This window comes from Festucalex cinctus, chromosome 2 (genome assembly GCF_051991245.1).
Source record: "Festucalex cinctus isolate MCC-2025b chromosome 2, RoL_Fcin_1.0, whole genome shotgun sequence".
Lineage (NCBI taxonomy): Eukaryota > Metazoa > Chordata > Actinopteri > Syngnathiformes > Syngnathidae > Festucalex > Festucalex cinctus.
Window position 1 is genome coordinate 38,101,540 of NC_135412.1, and position 13,165 is coordinate 38,114,704.

Below are 13,165 nucleotides of genomic sequence, written 5' to 3' on the forward strand. Positions count from 1 at the left end.
ATAAAAGCGATATTGTACTATTTCGATAAAGTACAATTTTGAATTGTCGGTGTTTCCATTGAAGAGAGTTTCGCTTCTGAGGCGCAATTCTCGGAATGTCCCGTCTCGCGAGACCTCGCTGTTCTGTAGGAGGTGCTCATGATGTTTACGGTAGACGGACGCCCGGTGTAGTTATATTACTTTAAAAACACTCACCCCTCACCGGGCGGTTTCGGGCGTTTAGTGTTGGTGTTGTTGTGTGTGTCCCTCGGCAGTCAGCAAGCAGTTCTGACACGAAAGCGAGTGGCACCGTACTTCCTACTTCCTGTAATCCTAAAATGTTGTTGTTCCCATGCAGAAGCTGGGTAAAAGGCGGGTTACAAATTGTTAAAAGTTTCTGATGTTTTCTGCTAAATTAACCTGACATGGCAGGACAGGATTTTAAGCTCTCCTCTCCTTCAACTTTTCGAAGGGGGCTCGCTCGATTACCTCTCTCTCTCACACTCATGACGTGCAGTAGCCGATACAAATCACTTCAGCATGTAAAACTAAAAAAAAAAACGAAATTAATAATTCTCAAAACAAATAGTAATTGCAAGTTTAATAAAAATACACATAAACAACGTGTTACAGTCCTTTCCGCCGTGACCGGGCGGGTGTCACATGACTACTAATGCGCAAAAAGTGTTTCCATTACACTTTTGCGAAATACTTCTTTTTCAATACGTCTCAAAAACCACCTCATGAGAGCGCAAAAACTTTTTTGCGATATTTGAGACTTTTTTTTCGCAAATCCGGTGTTTCCATTAACAGCTTACTTTTGCGAAACATGCCTTTTGCGCAAAACTGAGGGTAATGGAAACGCACCTTATAAGAACAAGAGAATGTAGCTATTTATGTTCTTGCCGTTTGTAGAGTATCTTACATTTTATCATCCTCAATGTGTACCCGGTTATTCAATAAATATCCTTGTCAACAACAACAAAAGCATAAGCTACATTTGATTAGATTTCTAGTAACCTTTGGGGGAGAACCCATAAGAATAAAAATGCTAATAGAGGGATTTATTTTTTGTTAGACATTGGAGCTGTGATGGAAGCATTGCCTCACCCACACCAACACCACCAAGAACGGAAATGGTATGACGGCTATGTTTTTTTTTTTTTTTTTTTTCCATACAATTTTCCAATTGCTCTAATATCCCCGAATGGGAACCCAGTCATAGGAAACAACCCCCCGGGCCCAGTCGGATCCACCAACTAAATGTTGGAATCAGTGGAGCAAAGACAATTTGTTTGTTTCTGTGTTTGTTTGTCCTTCTGGTGTTTGTTTCTCTCGCTGTTTGTGTTTATGCACATTTGTTGTTGATGGCCTGCTCGAGTGTTTCTCCAACTAGCAATTTTCTGCCTGGTCGCCTCTCATGTGCTTCGCTCTTTATCGGTTGTCACAACACTGTGGATTTATATATATTTACAGATCCAGGAAGAGACAGGGAAGAATTAAATTTAAGAGGCCAAGCACATCTGTGAGGATAGCATAGTACAAGTACTAATTTCCTGTGGCTTAGATAGATGCAATTTTTCTTTCAACTGTGATGTGAAGTCAGTCTCTGAAACATCAACAAATGCCTGTGGGAGGACAAGCAGTGTAGTGTGACTTCAATCATGCTGGCATGTGACTACTAATGACACATGGGGGAACTTTTCCAGGCAATGTCTGAACTGTATGTATTGTCATACGAGCTAATATATGATAACAATGTGGATTTTGTTCAAAAAGTTATTAGCCTAACTTATTATTAGATCTTTTTTAACAATTTAATTCGCAAAAAAGAACGTGTTGTGACAGTACTCTTCCTGTTGAATGTGTAAATAGAAAAAAACAAAAAAAAACATACTAATTTGACACACCAGGCTGCATTTTTCCCTTCCCTTCTATGTCAATCTTATAACCAGAAACAATATATTGATATGCAGATCACTGCAGATTACATGTTGTGTGCATGTGTAGCAAGTGAGATTGGTAGCCATGGCAACATCTGCATCAAGACAAGCAACAGGTGGCATTATAACTCCTCACAAATCAGGCTGTCAAGAAAGGCACAGCAGCAACAATAATGGTACAATCCAGGAAAACGGGAAAATCCTTCACATGGACAGATGGTAAATTACTTGTAAATATCACATGGATTTTGCAGGTGTTGCTTTTGACAGTTGTTTGTGACTGAGCATCCATTTTGCCTTTTGGAGGATGAAGTAACCCTTTCACATAGATAATACATAAATATATAACCAATACAAAATTAATAATTAAAAAATAAATCATAATCTAACTAGTGTTTGTGTGGATATTACCTACCATTTGAACCATTCTGAACAAGTAGCGAGCACCAGGCTGTTTATTTGAGCCACGAACACAAATGTTAATTTTAACACAAGAGTTGAGCAAATACACTTCTGTACTTACTTCCATCAATACTCACAAATAACGACATCAAGATCAATGGTGCTATTGTGGTGTTTGTTTGCATGCAATTAGGAAACTACCAACCTGTGAGGTGTTGACGCGTCCCTCCTGGAAGGAGCAGTCACTGGCATCCTGTGTGCACATGTGGCGATATTTGCACCAGTGACAAGGGAACTTTCCATCCACACAGGACAGGCACCTGCGTGTGTAACAGAATGTGATCAGCCTTGATGGAATATAAACAGCTAAATACAACACATGCGTAAGTGCACACTTTACAATAAAACAATATACATCAAGGAAACAAAGCAAAAACTGACATTTCTTTTTACCCACGTTATTCAAGTGCACTAGCGTTTTTGATTTGCACTTGCATTCCAATACAGAGAGGTTGAGAGTAGTTGCTCTCCGAGTAGGGAAAATGTTAAAATACATGCCAATGCTGGCATTCAAAGTACATTATTCATAAACACAAAATGGGGTCTGAATAAAAATGTGATGCATGCCTGCAATGTTTGTGGAAGAAACAAGACAGAATGGATCTCTTTCAGACCCAGTGAGTGTTCCAATGTAATGATTTAGTAATAATAAAAATGTATACTTGACTCTAATAAAATGTATATTCATTTACAATACATCATATTATAAATATCCTACCATAAATATTGAACAATTTTGGAAATGAGCATGTTGAATGAGTGCTCTATAAAGGGTTAACTTTTTGGGCCCAATCTTTGTGCCCAGCCCAAGTCTTGTGCAAAACCCGAACTTTACTGGGCACATGGGTGGAGTTTTCTTTCCTTTAGTGTTTTGACCGACACGTGCACTTAGAGATTGCGTTTGCATTGTTGTGGGTGTGAGCAAAGCCGACAAAGGTGCATAATCTATTTGGCTAGAGTCCATGTCTATACGTTTATAAGGACCTCCACTTGTGCGGATGATACACACAGTGAATAAACACCTTATTTAAATAGGCATACTGCATTGCTCTATCTTTTCTAGAAACAACATATAGAGGACAGCTCAGTTTGTTCTTTAAAACGAATTGTCGATCAAAAAGTGCAAATATTAATCAAATCTTTTCTTTAAAAAAAAAAATAGCGGTGACTGTATGTCGACCGTGTGAATGTGCATCACTGCAGAAGTAGCGATGACATTGAAATGACAAGTGTAACAGTGGTCTTGCGTATTAGGACTTTATCCGGGCTGTCAGCAAGACCAGAGTGGAGGATGAAAACATCACAGAGAGAGAAAAACCAGAGGAATCCACTCTGCTCTCCTTATGCTCCATTCTTGGAGGCTTTAAGTGCAATAAGCTGGCAGTCGAAGATAAGCCGTTTCCCCCAGAATGCCTCTTGTTTTTTCTTAAAAAAAATCAGGGAGGGAAGTGTATAAAAAAAACTACAGTACATTCAGAAGATGATTACTTGACGACAACAAGATTAAGGCTACCACTAATTGACAATATGAGAAATCTGTGCAAAGACATTAAGCTTGTGTAAAACTGTAAACTGTTGGATGGACCACATGCTGAAGTGAAATCAAAGTGAAATGAGAGCAAACTATTTTCGATAGTTGAACATGTTTCCATATCAATGAAAGATAAAGTCACATGAAATGTGCATCCAGGTTGCAGAAAATACAGCCTATCCCAGTTGACCTAGTGGGTACACCCTGGACAACTAAATGGTAAATCGACTGCATTTTATATTGCTTTAACTACACCATAGCGCCCAAAGCGCTTTACAATGCGTCACATTCACACACCAATGGCTGCTGCCACTCAGGGAACCACACAGGGCACTGCCAGGTTCATTGGAAAAAATCGGGGTTCAGTGTCTTGCTCAAGGACACTTCAACATGGTCACCAGTGGAGAGGATCATATCCACAGCCTCACGGATGGGAGACGACTATCACTGAGCCATGTGGCCTCAACTATTCAGACTCGCATCGAAAGACAATTGATAGTTTTCGGTTAATCTAATGTAGGCTTAACGACTAAAGTTAAAGTGAAGTTGCAGCTCTTGCAGGACCCTCGCAAGCAGCAATACGCTCTTGAGGCCCGGCTGCAGCACGAGATACACAATCAATGGTAGCGGATTACCATAGTATTGTGTGGGTGAGAGGTGCTCTGAGGTTATGCTAACATTCTGATGTTTGTTAGGAGAGCTGCTGAGTCAGAACCTCCTCACTATTAACCCTGGGGTTTATTGATCTCTCCTCACACCAGTGTGTGTATTCGTGTACGCACTCTCGGAAGCAAGCTACACAAATACACAGAAAGGAGACAATTTGATGCGCAACATGTCACCTGCATTGACGTAGCAGCATTCCTCTGAGTCTCCTGGATATTGGAGTTCTAGTGTGGAGCTGTCACTGACTTGGACAACTGGCCTGGATAAGTGCACTGCTGCACTCGAGTCAATAACCCCCGCCCCAACATCAGCACAGCTATTTACAATGTCTAAGCAACAGAGTTAAGTCAAACACATTTTCATCCTCTCCGAGCTCATTTTCTGTGGTGAGAATCAATAATAGAAATATTTTGAATTGGTTTCACAGCGATGTATGAATGGAGTCCATCTATCCATTTTCTCAACCGCTTGCTCCTCACAAGGGTTGGGGGGTCCTGGAGCCTATCTCAGCTGGCTACGGGCAATAGGCGGGGTACAACCTGGACTGGTCGCCAGCCAATCGCAGGGATGAATGGAGTCATGAAGATGTAATCTCTTTATGATAAGTTGGTTGCAAAATGAGTGTAGTAAAGTATATGATGGCAGTAGAACACAACACTTCCACTTCCTTTCAATAGTAACCTTTATACTGTTTTGGAACTATATGTGTGATCATAGATGACAACATTATACCCACCGGGCAACCTGACAAAATGATCTTGCTATAAAGGGTGTCCATTTGCTGTTTCCATTGACTTCATTGATTGGTTTGCTCAGTTTTTACACTGTCATAAATTCAGCATTATTAAATGCCTTTTTTTTTCTTGTGGTTTTAGTTTGCAGTGGTGCTCAGTTGCACTGCATATGTCATACCAAGTGTTGTTTGATTCACATCAGATGCTTTGCTGCCATTTTGTTTCCTTGTAGGAAAGTGCATTTCGGCTTTGTTAGCAAGACAACATCAGCACAACAATTTACTGTCTTATCTGATTGGATCGGAAACTACTGTGTATGCATTTGTGAAATCGATTTAGTCATTTTGGTTTGTTTCATTATTGTTTGTGTTGTCATTTTTGATGAGTTAAGTTCCAAATATACTCCTGTTGTGACTGTGTTTTGGGTTGGTCCATGGGGTCATTGTGTTGTTAGGGCCATGTATTGGACCCTTGTGTTGATGATGATGTTGCTGATTGCTCGACAGTTGCTATGGTCCTGTAGTTGTTGCTCTTATGTCCTGTATACAAGTCCTGCATTTGCCACATTTATTTTGTCGTATATATGCCTTTATTATGTTATATACAATTGAGCACGGGCTGAGTTGGAGTTACTGAGTGACACTTTTTTCAGTACATCTCTGCATCCAGCCCTCTCAACGTTCTTAGTCAAAGGATCTCTTTCAATTGTTTTCGTCAAGACCATCTGAATTAGTGTGGATGTTTGTTCGTCTCTGTGTGCCCTGCGATTGGCTGGCAACCAGTCCAGGGTGTCCCCTGCCTACTGCCCAGAGGCAGCTGAGATAGGCGCCAGCACCCCATGCGACCCTTGTGAGGAATAAGCGGTCAAGAAAATGGATGGATAGATGGAAGACCATCTGAATTCAGCCCTGCTCTTACCCTGTTACTTTGTGTTTTTGTCCATAAAGGCTTTCTGTTTTCAACTTATAGGGGCATATTCACTAAGAATGCGCTGCGTCCGGTAATAGCACAAAATATTGCACCACAACTGCACCCGCAGTCTGCCCCCAGTTACCCACCTATTCACTAAGGATATTGCTTTAATCATATACCGGCGCAAACACGCCCACAAAACTGACAGCTTGGAGCAAATTTGCACCTGATTTACCACACATGGCAATGGATTTGCGCCAAGAGCATGGTTGTTATAGTAACAGTTGCGAGAAAGATGACATTATCAGAGAGCGAGGTTGGACCGAGAGTAAGCGTTTAGAGCGCCATTAAGCTGTACAGAGCAGAGAGGACAACAACGGCGTCATTCATTCATAAATACAAATTACTGGTGCGATCGTTTTTTAAAAATATATTTTCAGTGGGCGTACAGTATGCATCCGGCACGTAAGAATGATCGTAAAATGCCTCCCCGCCATTGCCGATCAGCCCGAGTTACCTTATGTGTCCTAAACTAACACGGAAATATTTCCCCCTCTCTCTCTCTCTCTCTCTCTCTCTCTCTCTCTCACTCCTCTCTGTTTGATCAGCCGCGCATGTTGTGCGGCAAATGGCATGCACTGCCGGAGATCGAGGTGCAGCAGGTTAATACATGCTTTCCAAAAACGTTATTTGTGTCATGCAAACGCAGTGTGGCGATTTGCGCTGGCGTTAGTGAATTAGACGCTGTATATCAATGAGTCGCATTTGCATTGGGGTGGGCATATTTTGCGTCAAATGTATGCAAATTACCTAATTCACATATGTGCAAAACACCGGCGCACCGGGAAACAATCTGTTTGGCCGCGCACTTGGTGGCGGATTTCCCCATCTGCGCGTGTTTAGTGAATTAATCGCTCGCAGATTGCTCCATTTTTGCCGGTTAGCGCGGTGCAAAGGCGACGCTAACCTTTAGTGAATAGGCCCCATAGTGTCCTATCTGCTTTTGAGACCAAATTCCGCACCTAACGTGAAAACATAAGCATTAAAAAAAAAAAAAAAAAAAAAAACTAACATAAGCATTTAATCTGCAAAAGTCTCACGAGAAAGACGGTTGACTAAGTATAATACACAGTAAAACTAGACATTGTCTAATGAGGATCCAAAGCAGTCATGAAATGGTGCATTTAGCTCTTAGCTCTTCAGCTATAGAAGCAAATGAGAAGCATCTCAGCAGGGGACTGAGACTCATTATAAGATATTATTGCATCGTGTCACGGTGAAGTCCAAAAGCAGCGAGTACGATGGTCTCAAACCCCAGTTTAATTAAACCAGGTCACACGTATTGGAAATTGGAGTGCTAGCAAGCAGGAATGACTTGATGCTTGTGTAGCCACAGAAAACTCCATAAACAGCTTCCAAAGATGCCAGGCTAAAACATGCTGGAAGTTTACTGAAGCTTGTGTCGGGTGGGAAACAATATTGGGCTTTTGTTGATATATGACACCATCCTAGGTGGTTGCTGAGCTCTTTTGAACTTCTTTTCACTTTTCAGATTCTAATAGTGTAACTGAACATTTGTAGGGTGTTCTTTTGTATCATTTATTTCAAATAAAGTAGCAACCTGAACAAGCGGTGTTGAAGTTCGTTCTTTTTGTGTTTCAAAGTAGTGTTATATAGTAGTCTCCCATTTCTTCAGAGTTGAACTCTGCAAGGTCTTTCTGACTACAGTGGTTGGGTAAGTGAGATAGTGTTCCATGGTGAGGGCCGCTTCTCCACATTCACAGATGATTGTAGCCCCATTTGTTGTTGAAGTTAAGTGAGTTTTATGTTTCTACATTTGATAATTAATAGTGCTTAACAACTTTGGTGGCAATTATGAACGTTATAGGGATGCTTTATTTATTTAGCCATTCTCAGGAGTAAAATGTTAGTATTTTGCCTATAATTAATTTAATAACTTTATTATTTTTATGTACAATTGATACCTTTAAAAAGACATTCTGACACTTCCGTTGACCTAAAATAACATCACAGGTGCTCAGAGCTCAGTGTAACATAGATGATAAAACGCTAGTCAGGTTATTTTATTCATATTATATTTTCACTGGCCATGTGACCAGTGATTATCCAATCGCTACCGAAGGGGGTGACGTCATGCGGCAGCGCGGTCGGTATGGGAGATTTAATGCGGAAGTACGGTAGCGCCGGGTGAAGGAGTGGGGTGGGTGTGCTTCGCCGTTACAGGAGCCCTCTACCGTGGCCGGTCGAGTGTTTTACGTTCACGCAGCGAGGTGGCGTGTTATGCACCGCGACGACGGGCCGTGTTCTCCACTGATGGTGAGCTAAAAAGGAGTAGGACCCGCACCTACAAATTGAAATGGATTGAAACCTCTCAAGAGTCGACCTCCTCCTGCCAGGCCGGTAGGGGGCTCTTCGTGGCCCACAACCCCACTTTCGCCTTTCGACAGGGTTACATCAGGTAATGACCAATGACGGCTCACCTGCTTTCTGGGTTTGGTCATTGGGTTTGGTTAGTTACCTGAGCTCTGAGCACATGATGTACAGCCAACAGCTAGTCATAAAATACATTTTTAAAAGTATTACTTTCACTACTTCACGGTTCCCTTATTGCAGATTCATGCTATCGTGGATTTTTATTTGGTTCCGTTTATGCTATTTTTGTCTTTTGTTGTAATATTTGAGTAAATAAAAATAGCTTTCTTTCATTCATCACAATCCATTATTATATTTACAGTTTTATTTTATACTGGTGAGCTATTTTTAGAACAGACCACAGTTAGTCATACATGATGGCACTGTAACGCGTGTGCCACTATACCATTGTGATTTGTTGTGTTTTGAATGTTTTGTTTTCATATTTTAATATTAAAACTGTGTAACTTTTTACACTTGTATGACAGTAAGTAAAAATAATGCTTCTAACCTCATTATGCATTCATCATTAAATGTAACAACATTTTTAAGCACTTATCACTGTTAAATTATTCATAATGTACTGTAAATGTATAATGCCCTTTTTTTTCGGCTATTTGCAAGTGCTATATAAATAAAGATGACTCAAATGCTGGTTGGGTAAATGCAGAGTATTTAAATTCTATTTCCTTTGGGATGTTTTTTTTTTTTTTTTTTTAAGTTTGATTAAAAAACTGTGGTTAACTCATGTGGTGTACATTCCAGCTCCAGTCTTTCCCCCTCAGCACTCACTATTGTTTTTCTGTCCTCCTTTTAAAACATGCAATATTGCTCCTCCCGCATGTTAAATTAAACTACACAAAGCCTCTTGTTAATACAAATGTTTAATATTGTAAAAGACTGTGCAAATAGCCAGCAGCATCCTTTGCTGTGCCAACTTAGTGCCTTCTGCCTCTTTGAGGGCCTTCTGACTGAGTGCGCACCTGTTTGTGTGCATTGCGAAATGCATCACACACCGGCGCGTGTGTAGCTCCGGTTTGTCTTGTGTGAATCCACGCACGGGCCCCACCGGGTTGCTTGCCCCCGGGCTGCTCCGCATCTGAGCCTGATGCACGCGCGCGCCTGCCGTTGCGCGTCAGCTGTTGTGCGTCTGCTCTCGTGAGCCTGTGCGCTCTCATCCTGCAACATGCCCACGGGGGGCAACTCCATTATCTACCACTGAGCGCTGCTGCCTCTGTGCCAGGCTTCCTACAGGCGAGGTCAAAGATTAAAAGTAGCAAGCTGATACTAGAGGGAGCGGAGCGGTGGGGAGGTATATAATATGTGGTTTTATGTTACAGCTGCTGAGGTGGTGACTGCACTGTAGGTTAACGACATCACGGGAGTTCTGTGGGGGTAGTGTCAAAGAAAGGAGACAAAATATGCATCTATAGACACACTTTTTAGCGTGGCTGCAACAAACAAACAAAAAAAAAAAACGCTACACACCTACAAAACGGATCAAAGATTCAGCTCGGCCTAGAGGCCTGGATGAGAGGCCCAGGTGAGCCCTCTCACCAAGCACACTCCATTATGCTGCACAGACATACCAGCTAGAGCTAATTAACGGCCAATTACTATGCAGATATATGCAGGGCCAAGAGCAGAGTGCAGGCAATGAAATAGGCTTGATGAACGAGAGGGGGACGGGAAAAGTGAAGTGTGGAGAAGATGGCTAAGAGGGGTCGTGGTCAGAAAAAGGAGGGATAAGATGAGGGAATGGGTGGAAAGGCAGGAATGAAGTAATGGGTAAGAAATGGAGGGATGGAGAAGAAAGAGAGCTGGCTGTCCAGGAGCTAGACAAACAATGGAGTATGCTGTATTTTGGATGGATGACATACTGTCTGACATAAAAGTAAATGGTTGCAGAGTCATGTCATATTTACATGTGTTATTTTTTGTGAGGGATTCTATTAATCTCGATTTTTTTGTTTTTTTTTGTTTTGTTTTTTTGATTGTGCAAGTGTATTTTACAAGCCTGCCTGTGTCTCGATCAAGTTCACCAAAATCATGAAAGACTATCTAGGCGCCAAAACTTAGACATAGTTCCAGTAGATGACCTTGTGCTACCAAAACGATTTTCAAAGGGACCTACATCACCTACTCTGTTTGCCGCAACCCCTAGCATGGTGCAGAGAGATGAACCAAATTCCTAAACAGCCGTAACAAGGCTTTAAATCAAGATGCACCTGTTTTAATGCTTGAGCTGAGCTGTGCCATCTATGAAAATTGAGCCCTGGTCTTCAAAATAACTCTTGTATGACATCCTCAATATTTTTTGTTTATTTGCTTGTTTTTTTTTCTTTTCTGTGTACTTTTGTTTGTTTTTTATTTATTTATTTATTTACATGAGCCTATCAAAGACAACATTTTGTCACTCCGTGGTTTCAGACGAATAATGCACTAGGCAGTGAATGATGCCATAACTAAAGTGGAAGTCACACACTAGAGCAGCCTGGGGTCATTGCTTCATGAAATGTAATTGTTTTTTATTTAACCTTTACCGAGCAGGTCAGTTCAATTAAGATGATTAACATTTACTATCATTCTTCGGTCCACAGCAGAATTCACTTTGGGGTTCCACAAACTTCTATATCACACCAAAAACAAGTTGCTTGATTGTATAGATTTTTTTTTTTTTTTTTTTTTTTAGCTTTATACCAAATAAACATGTAATCAAATTTCTGTAGTTGGCATACACTTGCTACAGTAATAGTCTGTCACTCTCAAATTGGCTATGCATGTCATGCAAAAAAGGCATTCATTTTGTATGGGAAGCATACATATCCAATAGATTAGGGAGCATTTGTTGCCAAAGAACATGCAACCCAAGCATGGCCGCATGTCTTCATTTTTTAGGATTTGGGATTGAGTTATCACTTAGCCCATCAGTAGTCTTATCATTGCATGAAATGTAATTAACTCATTGATTTGTAGAAATGACCTGAATACCAATAATGAATAAGCAGAGGTCACAAACTCTTCACTATTCACTCGTTATCATCATTAATTATTTGCAGGCTCTATTGCTTTATATAAAGAATTGCAATGGACTTGGATCAATGCCTTTCACCACTCACCTTCTCGCTGCACAAACACTGTCAGACCTCCACTAAGGCCAATAATTCAAATTTGAGTCAGTGCTACATAGTATACCTTCGTGGTTACCTATACCTCCTGCATATGTATGAAATGTGTCATTCGGATTTGTATTTTTTCACAGAGGGCGCTTTCGCATCAACAGTATTTTCTGAATCACTTAGTGGGGTTGCAATCTTGGACAAAATAAAATGAGCTGCTTGAGCTGTATGAGAAGTTGCATACATGATAAACCAAATAACGCCGGGCAACAGTTTAATTTAATCAGATGACTACCACTGACCACTGGTCATTTGGAGTAGTTTGGTTTGCTTTGTGACCACATTAGAACTGTGTCCAGACCACCTCTAATGCAAGATTTTGGTCTGCACCTGAGTTTGAACAGTGTTCACACCAGATCAAACAAACAAACAAACAAACAAACAGAGAGAGAAAATCAAACTGCAACTTACGATCGGTGGACACTGCAGTTGTAGAAGACAAAGTCCACACTGGCAAAGGTCTTCCCTGTCTCCTTTGACCTCAGATACAGTTTTATTACACGCCGGTCACCTATGAGTCAGAGTTGGAGAAATAGTCGCGCGTTTTATGACATGCTCAGTTAGCAATATTCCTTTATTACATTTGACATTTGCACTTCAGTAAGTGTGTGCGAATTGTTTCATGAACCTTTCATTAGTGTCAAATCCAAGTCAATATATTTGGAAATGTTAACTGCCTCATTGTACAGTATGTGTCCACTTTTACATAGTTGACATTTTCACATCCAGTGTTTCTGTTCCAAAGATTACAGCTGAATCAATAGGCTTTCTGTTTACCCATTTATATTTCTATGGTTAGTGATTATTTTTCTGATCCAAAAAGAAGGGGTGGCAAAGAACATTAAAGCACATCTACCCTTATACCAAAAATATTTATAAAAATAATATTTCTTAAACTTGAGACTTTTCTCACCGTACTATAATTAGAACATTACCTTGGTTGTGCGTGATGGGAGCCACCTCTTTTGCAGAGGGGGACAAGCAGAAGATTCGACCACCATAGATGCGTCCTTCTGTTTCTACGAAGTCTCCAAAAGAGCAGTTTACTCCAGCAGACAGACTGGGCACATTTTGGGTCTGAAGTACCAACTGGGAGGAGGAAATGTTAGGGTAAAAAATACAATTAAACATGCATTGAGCAAAATTATTGTTGAAGACGGAACACTTCCAGAAACCCCTGACAAGTTAGAGCCTTTGCATCCATGAACCTTTTGGTTTTGTAAAGACCTAGTCTTGTGATCCTAACCAGTATCTACACCGTTGTTTGGTTAAGAAATTAATAAACACAGTAGAGTCTCTGGACAAACACTTTTTAAGCTTGTTAAA

The 13,165-nt window shown here is 40.8% G+C and overlaps 1 protein-coding gene across 2 annotated transcripts in view; it reads right to left on the bottom strand.

Annotated features, from left to right (window-relative positions):
• The window catches only part of LOC144014752 (plexin-A1-like), a 261,366-nt gene that overhangs the window by 77,017 nt on the left and 171,184 nt on the right, over positions 1 to 13,165 (bottom strand). For both annotated transcript variants that reach the window (XM_077514982.1, XM_077514981.1), the window contains exons 7-9: positions 12,775 to 12,928; positions 12,251 to 12,350; positions 2,530 to 2,644 (exon numbers count right to left, since the gene is read on the bottom strand). In XM_077514982.1, coding sequence (XP_077371108.1) covers positions 2,530 to 2,644; positions 12,251 to 12,350; positions 12,775 to 12,928 — 369 coding nt within the window. The remainder of the gene's footprint in view (positions 1 to 2,529; positions 2,645 to 12,250; positions 12,351 to 12,774; positions 12,929 to 13,165) is intronic.